This window comes from Phyllostomus hastatus, unplaced genomic scaffold (assembly GCF_019186645.2).
Source record: "Phyllostomus hastatus isolate PE091 unplaced genomic scaffold, TTU_PhHast_1.1 phas_scaffold_193, whole genome shotgun sequence".
NCBI lineage: Eukaryota > Metazoa > Chordata > Mammalia > Chiroptera > Phyllostomidae > Phyllostomus > Phyllostomus hastatus.
In genome coordinates this window covers 4327320-4342527 of record NW_025334015.1, presented here as the reverse complement: position 1 = coordinate 4342527, position 15208 = coordinate 4327320, and the positions used below count along the sequence as shown (strand labels likewise).

General features: G+C 39.7%; 1 protein-coding gene across 2 annotated transcripts in view; it reads left to right on the top strand.

Annotated features, from left to right (window-relative positions):
* The first annotated feature begins 1095 nt into the window (after nucleotides 1–1095).
* Nucleotides 1096–15208, top strand: part of VWA5A (von Willebrand factor A domain containing 5A) — a 31615-nt gene continuing 17502 nt past the window's right edge. Inside the window, exons 1-10 of one of the 2 annotated variants that reach the window (XM_045860367.1) lie at nucleotides 1096–1150; nucleotides 3732–3789; nucleotides 3897–4111; nucleotides 4415–4637; nucleotides 4756–4928; nucleotides 5115–5229; nucleotides 9047–9216; nucleotides 9471–9559; nucleotides 9759–9903; nucleotides 10352–10431. In XM_045860367.1, coding sequence (XP_045716323.1) covers nucleotides 3747–3789; nucleotides 3897–4111; nucleotides 4415–4637; nucleotides 4756–4928; nucleotides 5115–5229; nucleotides 9047–9216; nucleotides 9471–9559; nucleotides 9759–9903; nucleotides 10352–10431 — 1253 coding nt within the window. In that variant the 5' untranslated portion in view covers nucleotides 1096–1150; nucleotides 3732–3746. Of the gene's footprint in view, nucleotides 1151–1546; nucleotides 1642–3731; nucleotides 3790–3896; nucleotides 4112–4414; nucleotides 4638–4755; nucleotides 4929–5114; nucleotides 5230–9046; nucleotides 9217–9470; nucleotides 9560–9758; nucleotides 9904–10351; nucleotides 10432–15208 lie in introns of those variants that run through there. The other variant, XM_045860366.1, reaches the window with a different exon arrangement.

Genomic DNA, 15208 nt, shown 5'->3' with positions numbered 1-15208 from the left:
TGATGAACTCTGCCTACTTTCCTAACTTCTTGCTATTGTTTGCCCAGAATCTTCAGCCAACAGAAAGAAGTTGCAACCGAAGAAACAATAGCAGATATGGTTCTCAACAATATAAAAGGATTATTCCCTTTTACAATGAGTTTCATACATGTGAAGAACATGGTTCTGGGGCCTTGTACTAATAAAATTGAATTTGTGCTTGTATTGTACTTTACTCTCTCTGTGTGTAGGGGTTTACTTTCACATCTATTGAGATCCACTGGGTTTTTAAAAACAGCCCAAGGTGGTGTAGGTATGTCGTTATCCCCATTTTACAGACACGAGAACAAACTCCGAGTAAATGTGCCACGATGAATGAATTGCAGAGACCGAAATCAACCTGAGTCATCAATACGTACATTCTTTTCCCTATGCAGATTCTCAGCAGCGATGTGACGTTTTTTAAGCCCCAGATTTACTAGGTCATTTTTGCATTGACAAGACTTAGGAAACTTCACTTCAAGAGTCCCTGAGCCAGGAAGATGAGCACAGATATTCTCTCAGTTGCCGACATTGTTAACCCCCAAACTAGGTTTAAGATTCTGATGAAAAACCCATAAGTGGGGAAAAATTGGGACAACTATAACTGAACAATGAAAAAAAAAGTGACTTATCCTGAGGTGCTGGTGCCTCACCTGCCCCTCCCCCTGTCCTCCTGCCCTAGGGAAGATACAGTCTTGGAACAAATGACTCAAATTAGAGATTAAGTATTGATGTAAAGTCTATAAAGTTCAGGGCCTAGCACACAGTCCCTTGGTAATTAAGTCTTACAGAAACATGTAATGTTTGATGTCATTGTTGATGTTAATATTACAGCATTTCCCCTAAAAAAAAAATCCCTTTCCTTTGCCAGTCCTCTATCCCTTAGCCTAGACCAGGCAAAGAAAAAGAAAAATGTCCCAGGGCTGAAGAATTTTCCTTTGAGCCAGAGAAGAGCGAATATTATATTTGTTTAGGAACTTCCCCTGGATCCCTTAGTCATGCAGTCGCCACTTTATCACTGGTCCCTAGAAGTGGGCGGGTTTTCCTGGAACTTTTGACTGCAGTTGTTTCCTGCTCAGAGTAACCCAGAAGCTGACGCCAGAGCTCTGGGCTGGGACTTCCGAGGAAGGTAGGTGCTCAGCTGTGGCTCCAGGCTGGATCCCAGGTCCTCCCTGAGGCCCTAGACCTGCCCCTTCTAACTTCCCTTCCCTGTCTCCAGATCTGCGAGGCATGGTTTTGCCTGCAAGCCCACCAAGCACAAAATTTAGTCCCCGTGTGCAATCCCCACCCCCTGGGAGTTTCTGCGGGTGTGGCAGGTTAAGGGAATCTGGGGGGACCGGAAGTGGGATTTAGTCATCTAATAATCTCAAGACCCCTTTTCCCACTTTCCTTCTCTTTAACTTCTCTCTCATTTGTCTTCTGTCTTTGTCCTTCTCCCTGTCCACCTGTCCCGTGGACAATTGGTGTTGCTTCAATTTTACACTGTGGAAATGGAGTTCCAAGCCCCCCTCCACCCCATCCAAATTGGAGTGCAGCCCCTACATCCTTCTGTATAGAAATTCTATTGGGGGCTAGATCCCTTCTGTTAATACATGGATGCTGAAACCCGGGACGGAAAAGGTAAAAGTTAAATCTCTGCAGGTTTCTATCCAAGCGCTGCAACCCGGGTTCTGAACTTGCCCGGCCACAGGCTGCAGGGTGTGGCTGCTCTGTCTCCCAGAGGGCCAGCAGTTGGAGGACCCATGGGCAGGCCCCGGGCCCAAGGCGCCACCTACTGTTCTCCCAGTTGCCTCAGATTCAAGGCTCTGAGCTGGCCCCGCTGCTGTGGCCAGTCTGCTTTCCTGTAGCTACAGGCATTTCTGAAATGCCAACTTGAGGGAGGGAGGGAGGACGGACTAACTCTGACCCAGCAGAGAGTGCACTGGGAGGGGCGGGGGAGCTGGTGCAGAATAGCACAGTTCCCCTTGAGGGGAACTCCAGTGCGGGGGCTGGGGTCCAGCAGGAGACACGCCCTCTACTCCGCCTCTTCACCTGGAAGCCACCCAGGCGAGTGCTGTCCAATGAGAGATTTGGTTGCTGGGCAATTCCTTCAGCCCGTACCCTTTCTCCTTGTCTCCTCCTGCTTTCAGCTCCCCTCAGGGGTCCCTACGATTTCTTCCTCCCCTACCTGCAGCAAGTGTAACCAGTGAAACTTGCCCCGTGAAGTGTGCACAGGGAAACCTTTCCCTGAGCGTTCCTTCCTCTTCCCAAGCCACTGCGGCCCTCCCTCTGTTAATTCAGTGTGAGCCCTTTGCCACAATCCGTTTTTATCCAGTTCCTCAAAATAAAAACGGGCACAAAGCAAAAAGCCTGATTTATTGGCTCTGATCTGTAGATACGGGGCATGGTGTATAAGACACAGTATTGCTATCAGATGGGTGAGCAATGGTGCCTTTCTCTGGGTTGGAGTGGGGTGCTGTGTGTGATTGATGAGTACAGAGGGTGGGAGATAGTTCTGCCAAAAGCTTCCGAATCCTTGCAGGGGCAGGGAGGGTGTCATTTTTCTGGGAAGGAAAATTACCTTTCTCCAGAGACCACCTGTTTTTCTGGCTGCAGGTTCCTGAGTGAAAATTTGGGTACCCCGTGACCCATCTGCCCCTGGGGCTCTGGATAAACACTCTAGTTTTACTTTGGCATTCTTGGTGTGCCAGGCAATTACATTTTGGCTCCTTAATGTTTATTTTCAGTAAAAGTCCCCTTAATTGGTGCTAGAGATGGCAGGTCAGGTCAGCCTTGGACAGGCAGGGAGAGGCCAGCTCATAGGTGACTCTGTTCAGAAGGACTGGAGGGCAGCATCCAGTCATGTCAGGGCCAGTGACTGGGACCAGAGCCCCCTGCAGACTCTTTGGGCACGAGGATTATAATGTAAATTATAATATATATGCATACATTTTTGGTATTGTATCACATGTAATGGTTGTCTAAGATTACAATACAATTTGGAAGCTATGTTTACGATGGCCTGATTTAAGATAGAGGACATGTTGAAATATGCTATATTAGTGTCTTGGACAGAAAAAACAAACAGTGTTCTCAATTATAGACCCCCCCACCAAAAAAAAAAAAGGCACAAGGTAAGTTATCTAAGTTGCATAGGTCAATTTTGGGTCAGGCAACTTCTTCTGTGCAGGTCTCTGAATAGTGTGATGCAAAGCAACAGCCAAGGCCTATTAACAGTAGTAACAAAAACAATACTTATGTCTGTTGTCATTGAATAAATGCTTCCTATAGGCCAGGCACACTTCTAAAAACTTCACATATATTAATTCATATATGCATATACAATGTGTAGGTATTATGATTTTCACTTTGGAAAGAATACTGAGGTTCCGGGGTTAAGTCAATCATTTACTGAATACACAAAAGGAGTGGTATCATCATACACTTCCAAAAAAGTGGAACTGGTGTTTGAACCAGCCTTAGGGTGTTTCAGAGATTTCTTATTTAACAGGCACTTGGTGACTTTTACTGCTTTCAGCCTGGGTCTGGCATTTAAAAGGAGCCTTCGTAGTGGCACTTTGTCCTCTTCCTCTCAGCTTCTTTCTCCTGCCTAGTTACATCATTAACCCTCTGAATATATTTTTACACCAGAGAGAAGCACATATGAAACCGGTGTTTGAATAGCTAATCCCCAACATGGCCCCACTGTTCATGATGTATCTTTTCCACAGTGACCTTGTGCCACCATGCCGTGCCCCTGTGGCCTGCTAACGCGCCGAGAGGAGCCAGGTGAGCAGGATTTGTGACTCTTACTTGCCATTGTAGCTTCGGCACCTAGCACAGTGCCTGGCCTTCAGAAGATGTTCTATTAAACATTATTGAACTCTTGAACTCAGGTCTGTCTCCAGTACCACTGAAGAGCATCTCTGTGACCTTGTCCATTTGTGAGTTTGTGGCTGGTGTGTCTGCTACCTTAAACTATGAGAATAAGGAGAACGTTCCACTGGAGGCCTTCTTTGTTTTCCCCATGGATGAAGACTCAGCTGTCTACAGCTTTGAGGCACTGGTGGATGGGAAGAAAATTGTGGCAGAATTACAGGACAAGATGAAGGTACTAAGGATGAGTACATTATCGCTTCCCTTTTTTTATTCCCCATGATGCATACTCTTTAGGATCGCTATCAAATGCAACTTCACAAAAGTGCTGATATTGAACGCTTTACCTCTACACCCCTCTAACTGAGCCTTTCGTAAAACTGATGAAGGGAAAAGCCAATCAGAGCACTCAAAGTACAGCTGTAAGCTTGGCAAGACTAATTGGTCTCACCCTACCAGATTCTGTTTCCTATGCGTCTCATCTCCTCATCAAACACACCAGCTTTTGATACCACTTTTCTCTCCTTGGTCTCCTTAGGCCCACGCCAATTATGAAGAGGCCATCAGCCAGGGCCACCAAGCCTTCCTTTTGGAGGAGAACAAGGACTCCAGAGACATCTTTTCTTGTAACGTGGGGAACCTCCCCCCTGGGTCGAAGGCAGCACTCACCCTGAAGTATGTGCAGGAGCTAGCCTTGGAAGCAGACGGGGCCCTGCGCTATGTGCTCCCGGCCATCCTGAATCCTCGGTACCAGCTCTCTAGTGAGTGTCCTCCTCCTCAGATGCTAGTGGGGGGTGACACAACTGGGATGCCCCTCAGAGTTATGGGGGAGCTGACACGTGTGGGAAGGGAAACCACCAGTGAGGCAACTTTTTATAGAAGGGCCTGAGGACAGTTGCCTGAAAACGAAGATTCCTGTAGTCCCTCTGGAGGACCTGCCCTACACACTCAGCATGGTCGCCGCCATCACTTCCCAGCATGGCATCGAGAGGATCCAAAGCAACTGCCCCTTGAGTCCCCTTCAGTACCTTGGAGATAAGACTTCTGCTCAGGTAACTGTTCTTGGGTCCTGATCTTCTTCCTCAGTCTTTCTTAAACGTTCCTTCCTTTTCCCTAGTAACCCAGAAGGAATCACACTATGCTCCTTCTTTATCCCTGTTTAACCTTCAGAGCCCCCTCTTCTTTCTTGTAAAGCAGTGATAGTTCTAACATGGCTTCTTTGCCTGTTCCCAATCCAGATTTCCTTGGCTGATGGACACAAATTTGATCGAGATGTGGAACTTTTGATTTACTACAGTGGGGTGCATACCCCCAGTGTAGCTGTGGAGATGGGGGAACCTACAGCAAAGCCCGGTATTTTCTTTTGTCTTTAGTAGTTGCCTCCTGTGGGGTAACTCTTGTCTTGGAATTACCCTCAGATTAACCTCACTGTTTTCCCTTTCTATCCAGTAGTGGGTAAAAAACTGAAATAGCTTACACTGTGGCATTCAAAAATGGTTCAGGTCAATGAAAATCATGTGACTATGTGTTATAGGAAAATTTAAGTGAATGAGTAGGTAATTGGACAAAGGACATGAAATAGAGTCCACAAAGAGAAACACATTTAGGTTACAAACATGTGACAATAATCAATCTCACCAAGTAAAAATTAAAATACAATAAAAATAACAACATGACCTTTTTACTTTTCAAATGATTAAAGGTTTCCAAATCTGGTAAAGCCTCATGCTTTAAAAAGCAAGGTAAATTGGCACCCTTGTAGCAAAATAATTTTCTATCAAACTTTTGAGGAGAAATTTGGCTGTATGTATCAAAATAAATGTTCAATTTTGTAATTCTAATTTTAAAAATTTCACTTAAGGAAATAAATTTAAATGTAAGTAAAAATATAAACTAAAATGTCCTAAAAATGTCTTACAGTAGCTAAATTCACTATACTAGAATTACTCGATGAGTTATTATGCCACTACCAAAATAATGTATATTGACAGATTGAAATAATATGGAAAAAAAAAGGCTTCCAAAGTATGTTAAGTAAAAGTAAGGTAAGTTATACAGATTACTAAAAGAAAATAACCTACAAATTAAGAAAAACATTGAAAACCACAGGAAATAGCAAATGTTGTGATTAGATTAAGAATAAGCTTATTTTCTTGATTCCTTGTTTTATCTAATAAATAACTTTTATTGATTGGTTCATTGCACCAACATGTGATCTCACCCTGAGTTCTTCCTTTGTCTTCTTTTTATTGTGGTAAAATGTGTGTGACATAAATTTTAAGTATGCAAAAACTAATAAGTTAGCATAAAGTTATACAATGTGAAACTTATAAAATGTACACAACATTAGCTTTACTGCTATACCTGTTCTTACTTGTGTAGTTCTGTCGCCTTCGGTGTGCTTACATTATGTGTGATCGTCAGCTGTGTCTGCCTTCAGAGCTTTCTCATCTCACCCTGGCATCTTAGTTTCTAAAACTAAGTTTAGTTTCTTAATAGGTTTAGTTTTTAAATTTCTTTAATTTTTCTCATTTCCTTAATTTTCCTTGATATGTCTGTGCTTTTCCTTTTGACTATAACTGGTAGAACATGTGCTAGTCTGTTGCTCTCTTGGGGCCTCCTGGGATGCCATCCCTGATCTGAGTCCTTGGAGCATAATGGCGGGGGAGATACTGGCCCTTCTGGCTTTTGGGGCATGGAAGAATCCTCGGGGACCATCACAGTCAAAATACTGTCTGGGGTTAGTCTCGTATTCCTACAACTACTGCTGCTCTGAAGACAATTACCCATAGTTGGTCTTCAATAGGCCATTTTTCTGTCTCATTGTGAACCTTCACCGTCAAGCTCACAAGCTGGAATTCCTCAGTTTGCTCTCACTTGTTCACCCATTGTTTCCTTGGGCAGGCTGTTCACGCTCATCTGTTGGAGGGGCCCAACCTCAGCTGGGTTTGCTCTGTTCCTCTCCCATGGAACTCCCGCTCCTGTCCCATGAAGTCCATGCTCTGTTTTCACACATCGGTTACCTGGTTTTGTCCTCTCTTTTTGGAGAGCTCCCCTGTGGGCCTGTGAAATACTCCCACAACAGTGACCTGGTTTTCAGTCAGAATTGTTTCACCAGAGAAAATTTTAAAACATTGCATCTTAGAAGGTAAGGATTGAGGTCTCAGTCCCTGTCCTTTCAAGAAGTACTGTCAGCCCCTTTGCAGATTTTCTCATCTGTTCCCTGTGATCAGCTGTGTAGACCTGGGGGCATCAGGGGGAGCCTTTACGGTATGAGCCTTGCAAGTCCCCTGCAGCAGGGCCCCTCAAGTCTTACTTTCTAGATCATGTGTTTGGTCAAGATGACTTGCTATTTGCATCTGTACAGAGAAGTACATAACAGCTGGCAGCTTGGCCCACTAAAACCACTTAGAGTTCTGCCAAATGAAACATTCCTTTATGTGATGAAATTGCAAAATAGGCTTTTTAAACTTAGAATGTACTAACCATAGTAAGAACATTATTTTTTTAATTATATTTACAGTTTAATACAAATAATTGTATCAAAAATTTTAATTTTATGAAATTAAGAGCTTACTCTGAATTGAGCCCTAGATTGGGTTCTCAAAGTGAATTATGTCACTTAATTCTTAACATAATCTTGATGTAGGTATTACTACCTTGGTTCTTTAGATGAGTAAACTGAAGCTAGCAAGCAGAAGAACCAGGGTTTGAAATGCCTCATTTAAGAATGAGGAAGCAGAGACTTGGGGAGGTGAAAATCAGTTGAGCCAAGCCAAAGATATTCCAGTAGATACCATGTCTGTAGTGGTTACTGTGCATCTGGCACTGTTCTAAACAGTGTAGAGATGCTTACTCCATTCTCAGGGTGGCCTTTCCACCTGTCAGGTGCAGTGCCCATCCCATTAGACCCAGCTGTCTCTTCCAATGGCAAGGAGTCTACCTTCCCCATAAAGAAAGAGACACTCAGTCACTGTATATCCAGAGATCTGGATCATGTAAAAGTTGTTCTTGAACCAATACACTATCAAATATTTGCTGGCTCTCACCCATTGTATTTGGAAGCAGTTTGGTTACTGCAGTGATCTGTGGGTAAGAGAGTGAGCTGAGTCAGGTCCTGTGGTCGCACTGAGTCCCAGGGCTGCTGAGAACCTAGACCTCTAGTCCTGGGGTGACTGTAATAAGATGGGATACTGGAATGAGCTGCTATATTTTCTTATATTCTTCAAACTGTTGAACTACAGTTTATATAAATCAGCCATTTTTTTAAGATTTTATTTATTTATTTTTAGAGAGGGAGACAGAGAGAGAGAGAGAGAAACATCAATGTGCGGTTGCTGAGGGTCATGGCCTGCAACCCAGGCATGTACCCTGACTGGGAATCGAACCTGCGACACTTTGGTTCACAGCCTGTGCTCAATCCACTGAGCTACACCAGCCAGGGGTTAAATCAGCCATTCTTACTACAGTACATCTCTATCTTAATATTGGCATTTCAATTCTAGCCTCAGTTTTCACTTGCTCCTCAAAACAAAATCATAGCCATGACTTCAACAACTTGGTGACATGGGCCAGCTCCCATGGTCTCCTCCATACTACATTTGGTGATGCTATTATTGTCCCAACACACATCCCAGTGCTTCTCTTTGATCTGGAGATGGCCTCTCCTTGGTGCATGAGACATTCATTATATTCTTAGCTCTCGTACATTGTCAACAAAAGAATTGTCCACATGGCCATCATTTTGTCATCTTGTCTACAAGAACCCATGTGATAAATTTCCCCATTGATTTTAATTAAGAGAATGTGTCCCTGCAAATAAATGAGGTTGATTCTTCTGGAAAATACTGGAACATTTAACTTAATGTATTTCATTAATTTGCCTAGCTACTGGGAAACTTGCATCCAATTATAGTATTTTAATTTTTACTTGTTCCTGGTAACCTCTACCCTTTTTCTTCTCTTTAATACCTGTGCTGCTTCTGTCTCTTACATGTTTATAACTCACCTCAGACTCTTTGCTGGAAGAGAGAGTACAAAGATCAAATAGTGATTTAGATTCGGGTTTTTTCAACTTCCGATGTATGTCAGTACAATCGATTCTTGGTGTTGTTAGTAGGTATGTTTGAGCTCCTTTTCATCTTACAGTGTCCTTTTCCTTTCTGAGTAGACTGTCTAATGGGACATCCATCTGCGATGGTGAGTTTCTACCCAGATATCCCAGAAGCTCAGCCGCCGATGACGTGTAGAGAATTTGTCTTCCTCATGGACTGCTCAGGAAGTATGCAGTGTCCCATGAATAACCAAGATAAATCTCAGCAGCGCATAGAGGCAGCCAAGGTAAAACTATGCTTTTCTATTTCTGGTCACGTGCTCAAGTGAGGATGAGTCTCAAGGGTTAAACTAGAGTCCATCTGGAACTTGGGTCTGTTTCCACCTGAACCACAGCTAACGGGACACTCTGAGGCTAGCATTGGAATCCAAGGCCCGGAGGCACAATGTGGGTGAAGGCCCACACCCTCATGGCTGGGTTGGCAGGGTCTGAGTGTCTGAGAGGATCCTCTCTCACCAGCTCCTGTACTCTCTTCCTTCAGGAAACACTGATTTTGCTGCTAAAGAGTTTGCCTATAGGCTGTTATTTCAACATTTACAGATTTGGATCTACTTTTGAAGCATTTTTTCAGTAAGTTTCTAGAAAAGCCATACAGTGCTCAAAAAGATACTCTAAAGAAAGACTAGATTGTTAAAGGGATTGCTGTAGAGTTGACTTTGGCACTGGGGATTTCAGGTGAGGTTGTTTACAGTGGGCTCATCTCGATGCAGGGACTCAGTACGGGACAGTGTCGAGTAGCTATGTCACTGAGAGTGTGCGATCTTTTCAGGAATAGTGTGCAGTACACTCAGCACACAATGGAAGAAGCGCTGAAGAGAGTCACACTCATGCAGGCTGACCTAGGGGGCACAGAAATCTTGGAGCCACTCAAGAGCATTTACAATGGCCCTTCCATCCCGGGCTATCCTCTACAGGTATGAGTCAGAACAGAGCTAACATAAGGGGACAGAGAGAATTAAATTTCTGTTCAAGGATACTTAGCCCTGAGTTTCACTGTATGATTATCTAAATATGGTATGCAATTCATAGTTGTCTGTTATGTAGTAAAGAGGAAAAGATGAGAGGCATTTAAAGAATTCCTCTTCCTTAACACTGTGCTATGAACTATGGAGGATGGGCATTCTTCTGTGGAGTGCCGGAGAAGCCTTAGGTAAGACTAGCAGTGGGAGGCAATGTAAATGCCCAGGGTTCAGTACAAACCATGTAAGAACACAGTGCAAGTGACAGTGTCCCATTAGAGATTTCACACCTGTCTAGAGGCATCAATGCCTCTAGCATGAAATAGTTGGGTTTTTCAAGGGCAAATTTTTGTTTTTTAAATACAAACTTCACAGAGACTTGATGAATGTCTCTTGTGTTCAGCTTTTTATTTTCACAGATGGAGAAGTTAACAACACATTTAGTGTCACTAAAGAAGTTAAGAGCAATGCTCTGAAACACAGGTATGAAGATAATGTGATTTCTGGGTGACTGACCAAAGTAGTGCTACATGTAATCTAGTGCCTCATGATACCAGTGTTGACATTCCTTTTAGAGGACAGAGTGATTCAAGATTTTCAGTTTTACCAGCTGACAAAATTTTTTTGTACATCACTTTTTCCCTCTCTACTAAATAATAAAAACAGCTTTCTAAATAACATAATAACAATGCTTTCTTTGTCCCGTATTCTCTCTAAACCACAATGGAAAAAAATATTGAATAGTAAGACTTTTAAGAATATAAACATTTTTATCAAATTAAAACAGATAGAAAGCTACACAAATCAGAAGTACACAGCTGGATGAGTCATCAGAGTGGCCACATGTATAATCATCCTACAGGTCAAGGACTGGAATGTTACTGGGGCTTCTCCTTCTCTCTTCTTTTCCATCATGTCCTACATTTACTACCCATTTTTACTTCTCCAGAGGAATAGCTTTCCTGAGTTATAACACCATGGATTATTTTTCTTGTTTTCGAATAAAAATAAATGTTATACACTATGTTTTTATTCTGTATATTTTGCTTCTTTCCATCAGCAGTATATTGAGATTCCCACATATAGTTTGCATAGAAACATAATTAATTTTCATTGTCGTACAGTATACTATAGGGTGGTTAAACCATAATTCTATTGCTGATGGACATCAGTTTCACTGTTAAAAATAATGCTTTTGTGAATATCCTTGTATTCTTGTACATGTATTTTTTTTCACAAAGCACTTGTGTGTGCATATACATGTACATGTATACATATTTATTTTCACATATGTACGCACACATTTTTTTGAGTTGACGTAGTTGTGGAATTTATTGGGAATGCCAGTTTTCCAAGTTATACTAATTTCATTCACACAGCATTGTATGAGGTTACAGTCACCCCATTTTTTACATAAAATTTGGTATGGTTTTTTTTTTTTAGATTTTAACTAATTTTGTGGGTTTGTAGTAGAGTCTCATTATGATTTTAATTTGCATTTTTCTGATGACTAATGAAGTTGAGCACCCTTTTATATTTTTATTGACCACTTATATGTTCTCTTTTGTGATGTATATTACAATTTCTTTTATATTTTTCTATTCATTTTTAGTTCATTCTGTGCTCTAGATATAAGTACTTTGTTAATATATTTAGACCTGGTTTTTTCTATTCTATAGCTTTCCTTTTCACTCTCAAAATGTTATCTTTTGATTAATTGTTTTTCTTAGATTTAATATAGTTTAATTTTTTAGTCTTTTTCTTTACACTTTATTTTTTTGGGTGTGTCCTGTTAAAAAGTCTTTACCTACCCAAGATCATGAAGCTATTTTCCTTTGTTATTTTCTAGAAGTTTTGTTATTTTTCATTTTATGGTTAGGCCTGTAGTTCAGCTGAAAGTATTTTTGTACATTGTGTGAAGTGGGGTCAGATTGCCTTTTTTTTGATGTGGCACATGAAATTAATTGATTTTGTACCATTTACTGAAAAGATTTTTCTTTCCTCACTGACCTGCAATGCCACTTTTGTCACAGATAAGCACCTACACCTGTGGATTGTTTCTGGCGCTTCTGTTCCCTTTCCTTGGTTTATGCATTTAGACGTGTGCGGGTACTACACCATGTAAATTAATGCAGCTTTCTGACAAATATTAATTTCCAGTAAAGTCCTCAACTTTGTTCTTTTTCAAGATTGTTTTAGCTCTTCTTGACATTTTGTGTATGTATTTTAGAATTAGCTTGTCAATTTTTACCAAAAAAGAAAGCCTTGGGACATTGATTAGAATTACATTGCTTTTTTAGATCAGCTTTGGGAGAATTTAGTATTACCTCTATTAGTTTTCCAATTTATTTAAATTGTATATTTAAATAAATTTCCATTTATTTAGGTCTTCTTGATCCTCCTAAATGTGTGTTTCCAATATTTTATTTCAAAAATTTAAACCTGTATAGAAATTATAAAAGTAGAATGATAGACACTCATATACCTTTCATCCAGGTCTGCAGTTAGCAACATTTTACCAGCTGGGCTTCACCTCTTATTGTTTTGTTTTATTTTGTTTTGTTTTGCCACAGGTATCATGATCTTTCATATGCAAATAATGATGCACTGATTTTTTTAAGAACAGGGCATTTTGATAAATAACCACAATAAAACTACTACATTCAGGATATTTAATGTTCAGATAGCACCATTATCTAAATATAGGCCATATGTGCCCATTTTTTAAATAATGCCCTATATAGATTTTTGTTTGTTTGCATTTTGTTCCAGGAGCAAATCTCTGGGAAAGTATTTTATTTTATTTTATTTTTATGTCTCTTTAGTCTTCTCTGGGATAATTTCCCAGCGTTCTATTATCCTTCATGACTGACATTTTGAGAATTCTAGCTAGTGGTTTTTATAGAATTTCAATTTATCTTCAATTGTTTAAAACCCTGTTTAAGTTAATATTAAATATTTTAGAAGAAATATTCCAGAAGTCACTGTGCCTGGTGATAAATTTGACCACTTAAAGGTAGTATCTGACAGATAACATTGCCATTTTGTAAACGTCCTGTTCTCAGCAATTTTAGCATTTGCTGATGGCTATTGCTCAAGTATTATTACTACCAGTGGTTATGAAGTGGTGATGTTTAATCTGTTGACTTTTCCATATTTATTAATTGTCATCCTACTGTAAAGAAGAGCTTTTTCCTTCTCTCCCTTTTGTTGTTATCAACATATACTTTGAATTTTTGCATCTAACAAGTTTTCAATTTGTTAACATTCATTACTCTCATCATGCATTTAGATTCTCAAAATTTCCAGATTTGGCCAGTGGGAGCCCCTTTTCTTGCTCCCATGCCTTTTTCACATGTCTCTTTGGTTTATGCATATTTTCTTTAAAAAATGATTCATACTCACCTATATATTTCCATTTGTGTAGCTAGTCATTTCTAGAATGACCCTGTTCCTTTTAGTGCAAACAATAAGCAAAAGTCAATATTGAGTGTTAGGTGTAACTCTTTGCCACTGGCCTGTTATTTAATAAAGGCATTTTCAGAAGACAGAACTAGCAAATGATTAAGAAAAACACATTTTTTACTAATACTCCTACTTCTAAGGTAACAACATTACATTCTTTTTTTCTTCCATTCTATATTTGTGTCTTCTTTTCTCCATAATGAGAAACCTGGTTCCCCACAAAATTTACCTATTACCTTAATTTAACAGTGTACAAAATCTCTCTGTAATATTTTATAATTCTCTGTATAGAGGCCTTCATGAATTTTTCATTAGATTTTTTCCCTAGGTGTTTGGTGCTAATTTAAATAGTATATATATTTCTTATCCTCACCTGAGAATGTGCTTATTGATTTTAGAGTGGGGAAGGGAGGGAGAGAGAGGCAGGGAGAAACATCGATGTAAAAGAGAAACATGAATTGGTTGCCACTTATAGGCACCCCAGTCAGAACCAAACCTGCAACTTGGGCACGTGCCCTGCTGGAGAATTGAACCTGCAACCCCTCGGTTTACGGGATAATGCTCCAATCAACTGAGCTACACTGGCCAGGGCTAAATAGTATTTTTAAAAACATTTAATCTACTGGATGATTATTTCTACATAGAAATGGATTACAATGGCTTTTTAAATTTATGTTGACCTTGTATTCAATGACCTTGCCTAAGCGAGATATTCTTTTCAATAGTACCATATTTTTCAGACCGTAAGATGCACCTAGGTTTTAGAGGAGGAAAATAGGGAAAAAAATCTTGAAGCAAAAAATGTGGTAAAATATTTAATAACATAATATTTTACCAATGTAAATGTAAACAGAACTCAACAGCAGCATTAACAACCATTATCCCTCCCAAATTGGCAGGGGGAGTTCATCTTATAGTCCAAAAAATAGGGTATAGTCATATATTTTTTTAGATTTTTTCTGTATTATTATGTTTGCAAATAATGTCAATTTTTCCTTTGTAATCCTTATATCTTTAATTTTCTTCCCTCCTGTATTGCCCTAGAAAGAACCTCTAATACAAACCTAAGTAGCAGTGGTCATAGCTTATATCCTTACCTTATTTTGGATTTCAGAAGGAACATGATTAACATTGCATTAATAGTGTGCTTGTGTGTTATAGGTCTTTTTGTAGATGTCCTGTATCAGATTAAGGAATTTTCCTTATATTTCTGTTAGGAGAATTCTTTATCTCTTTCTTTACATTTAAGAAAACAGTGATTAATGGTTGTTGAAGTTAATCAAATGCATTTTATGTGTCTGGTAAGATGAGTGCATGATTTTGTCCTTTATCCTTTTAGTGCATGAATAATAATGACTTTTGTTCAATGTTAGACCAACCTTGCATTTTTGAAATAATCCCAAATTAGTTGTACTCTATTAACATTTATCATACATTTTTGATTCTGTTGGCTAATGATTGTTGAGGATTTTCAAATCTATTTTCATGAGACATACTGATTTTTTATGTGTGTGATTTCTTGTTTGGTTTTAATATCAGTGTTACACTGGCATCATATAATGGACTAAGAATAATTGCCTGTTTTTCTATTATCTGAAAGGTTTTCTTTCATGCTTACTAGATGTTGCCAGGAGAATTTTTCTGTGGAAAGGTTTTTAAATCTCATTGAAATACAATTATTTATATTTTTATATGTTGATGATTCTTATGGGAGTTTGTATATTTTATCTAAATTTTCAAATTTCTTTGCATGAAATTGTCTCAGATGTTGCCAGATGATGTTACTAAGTTTTGC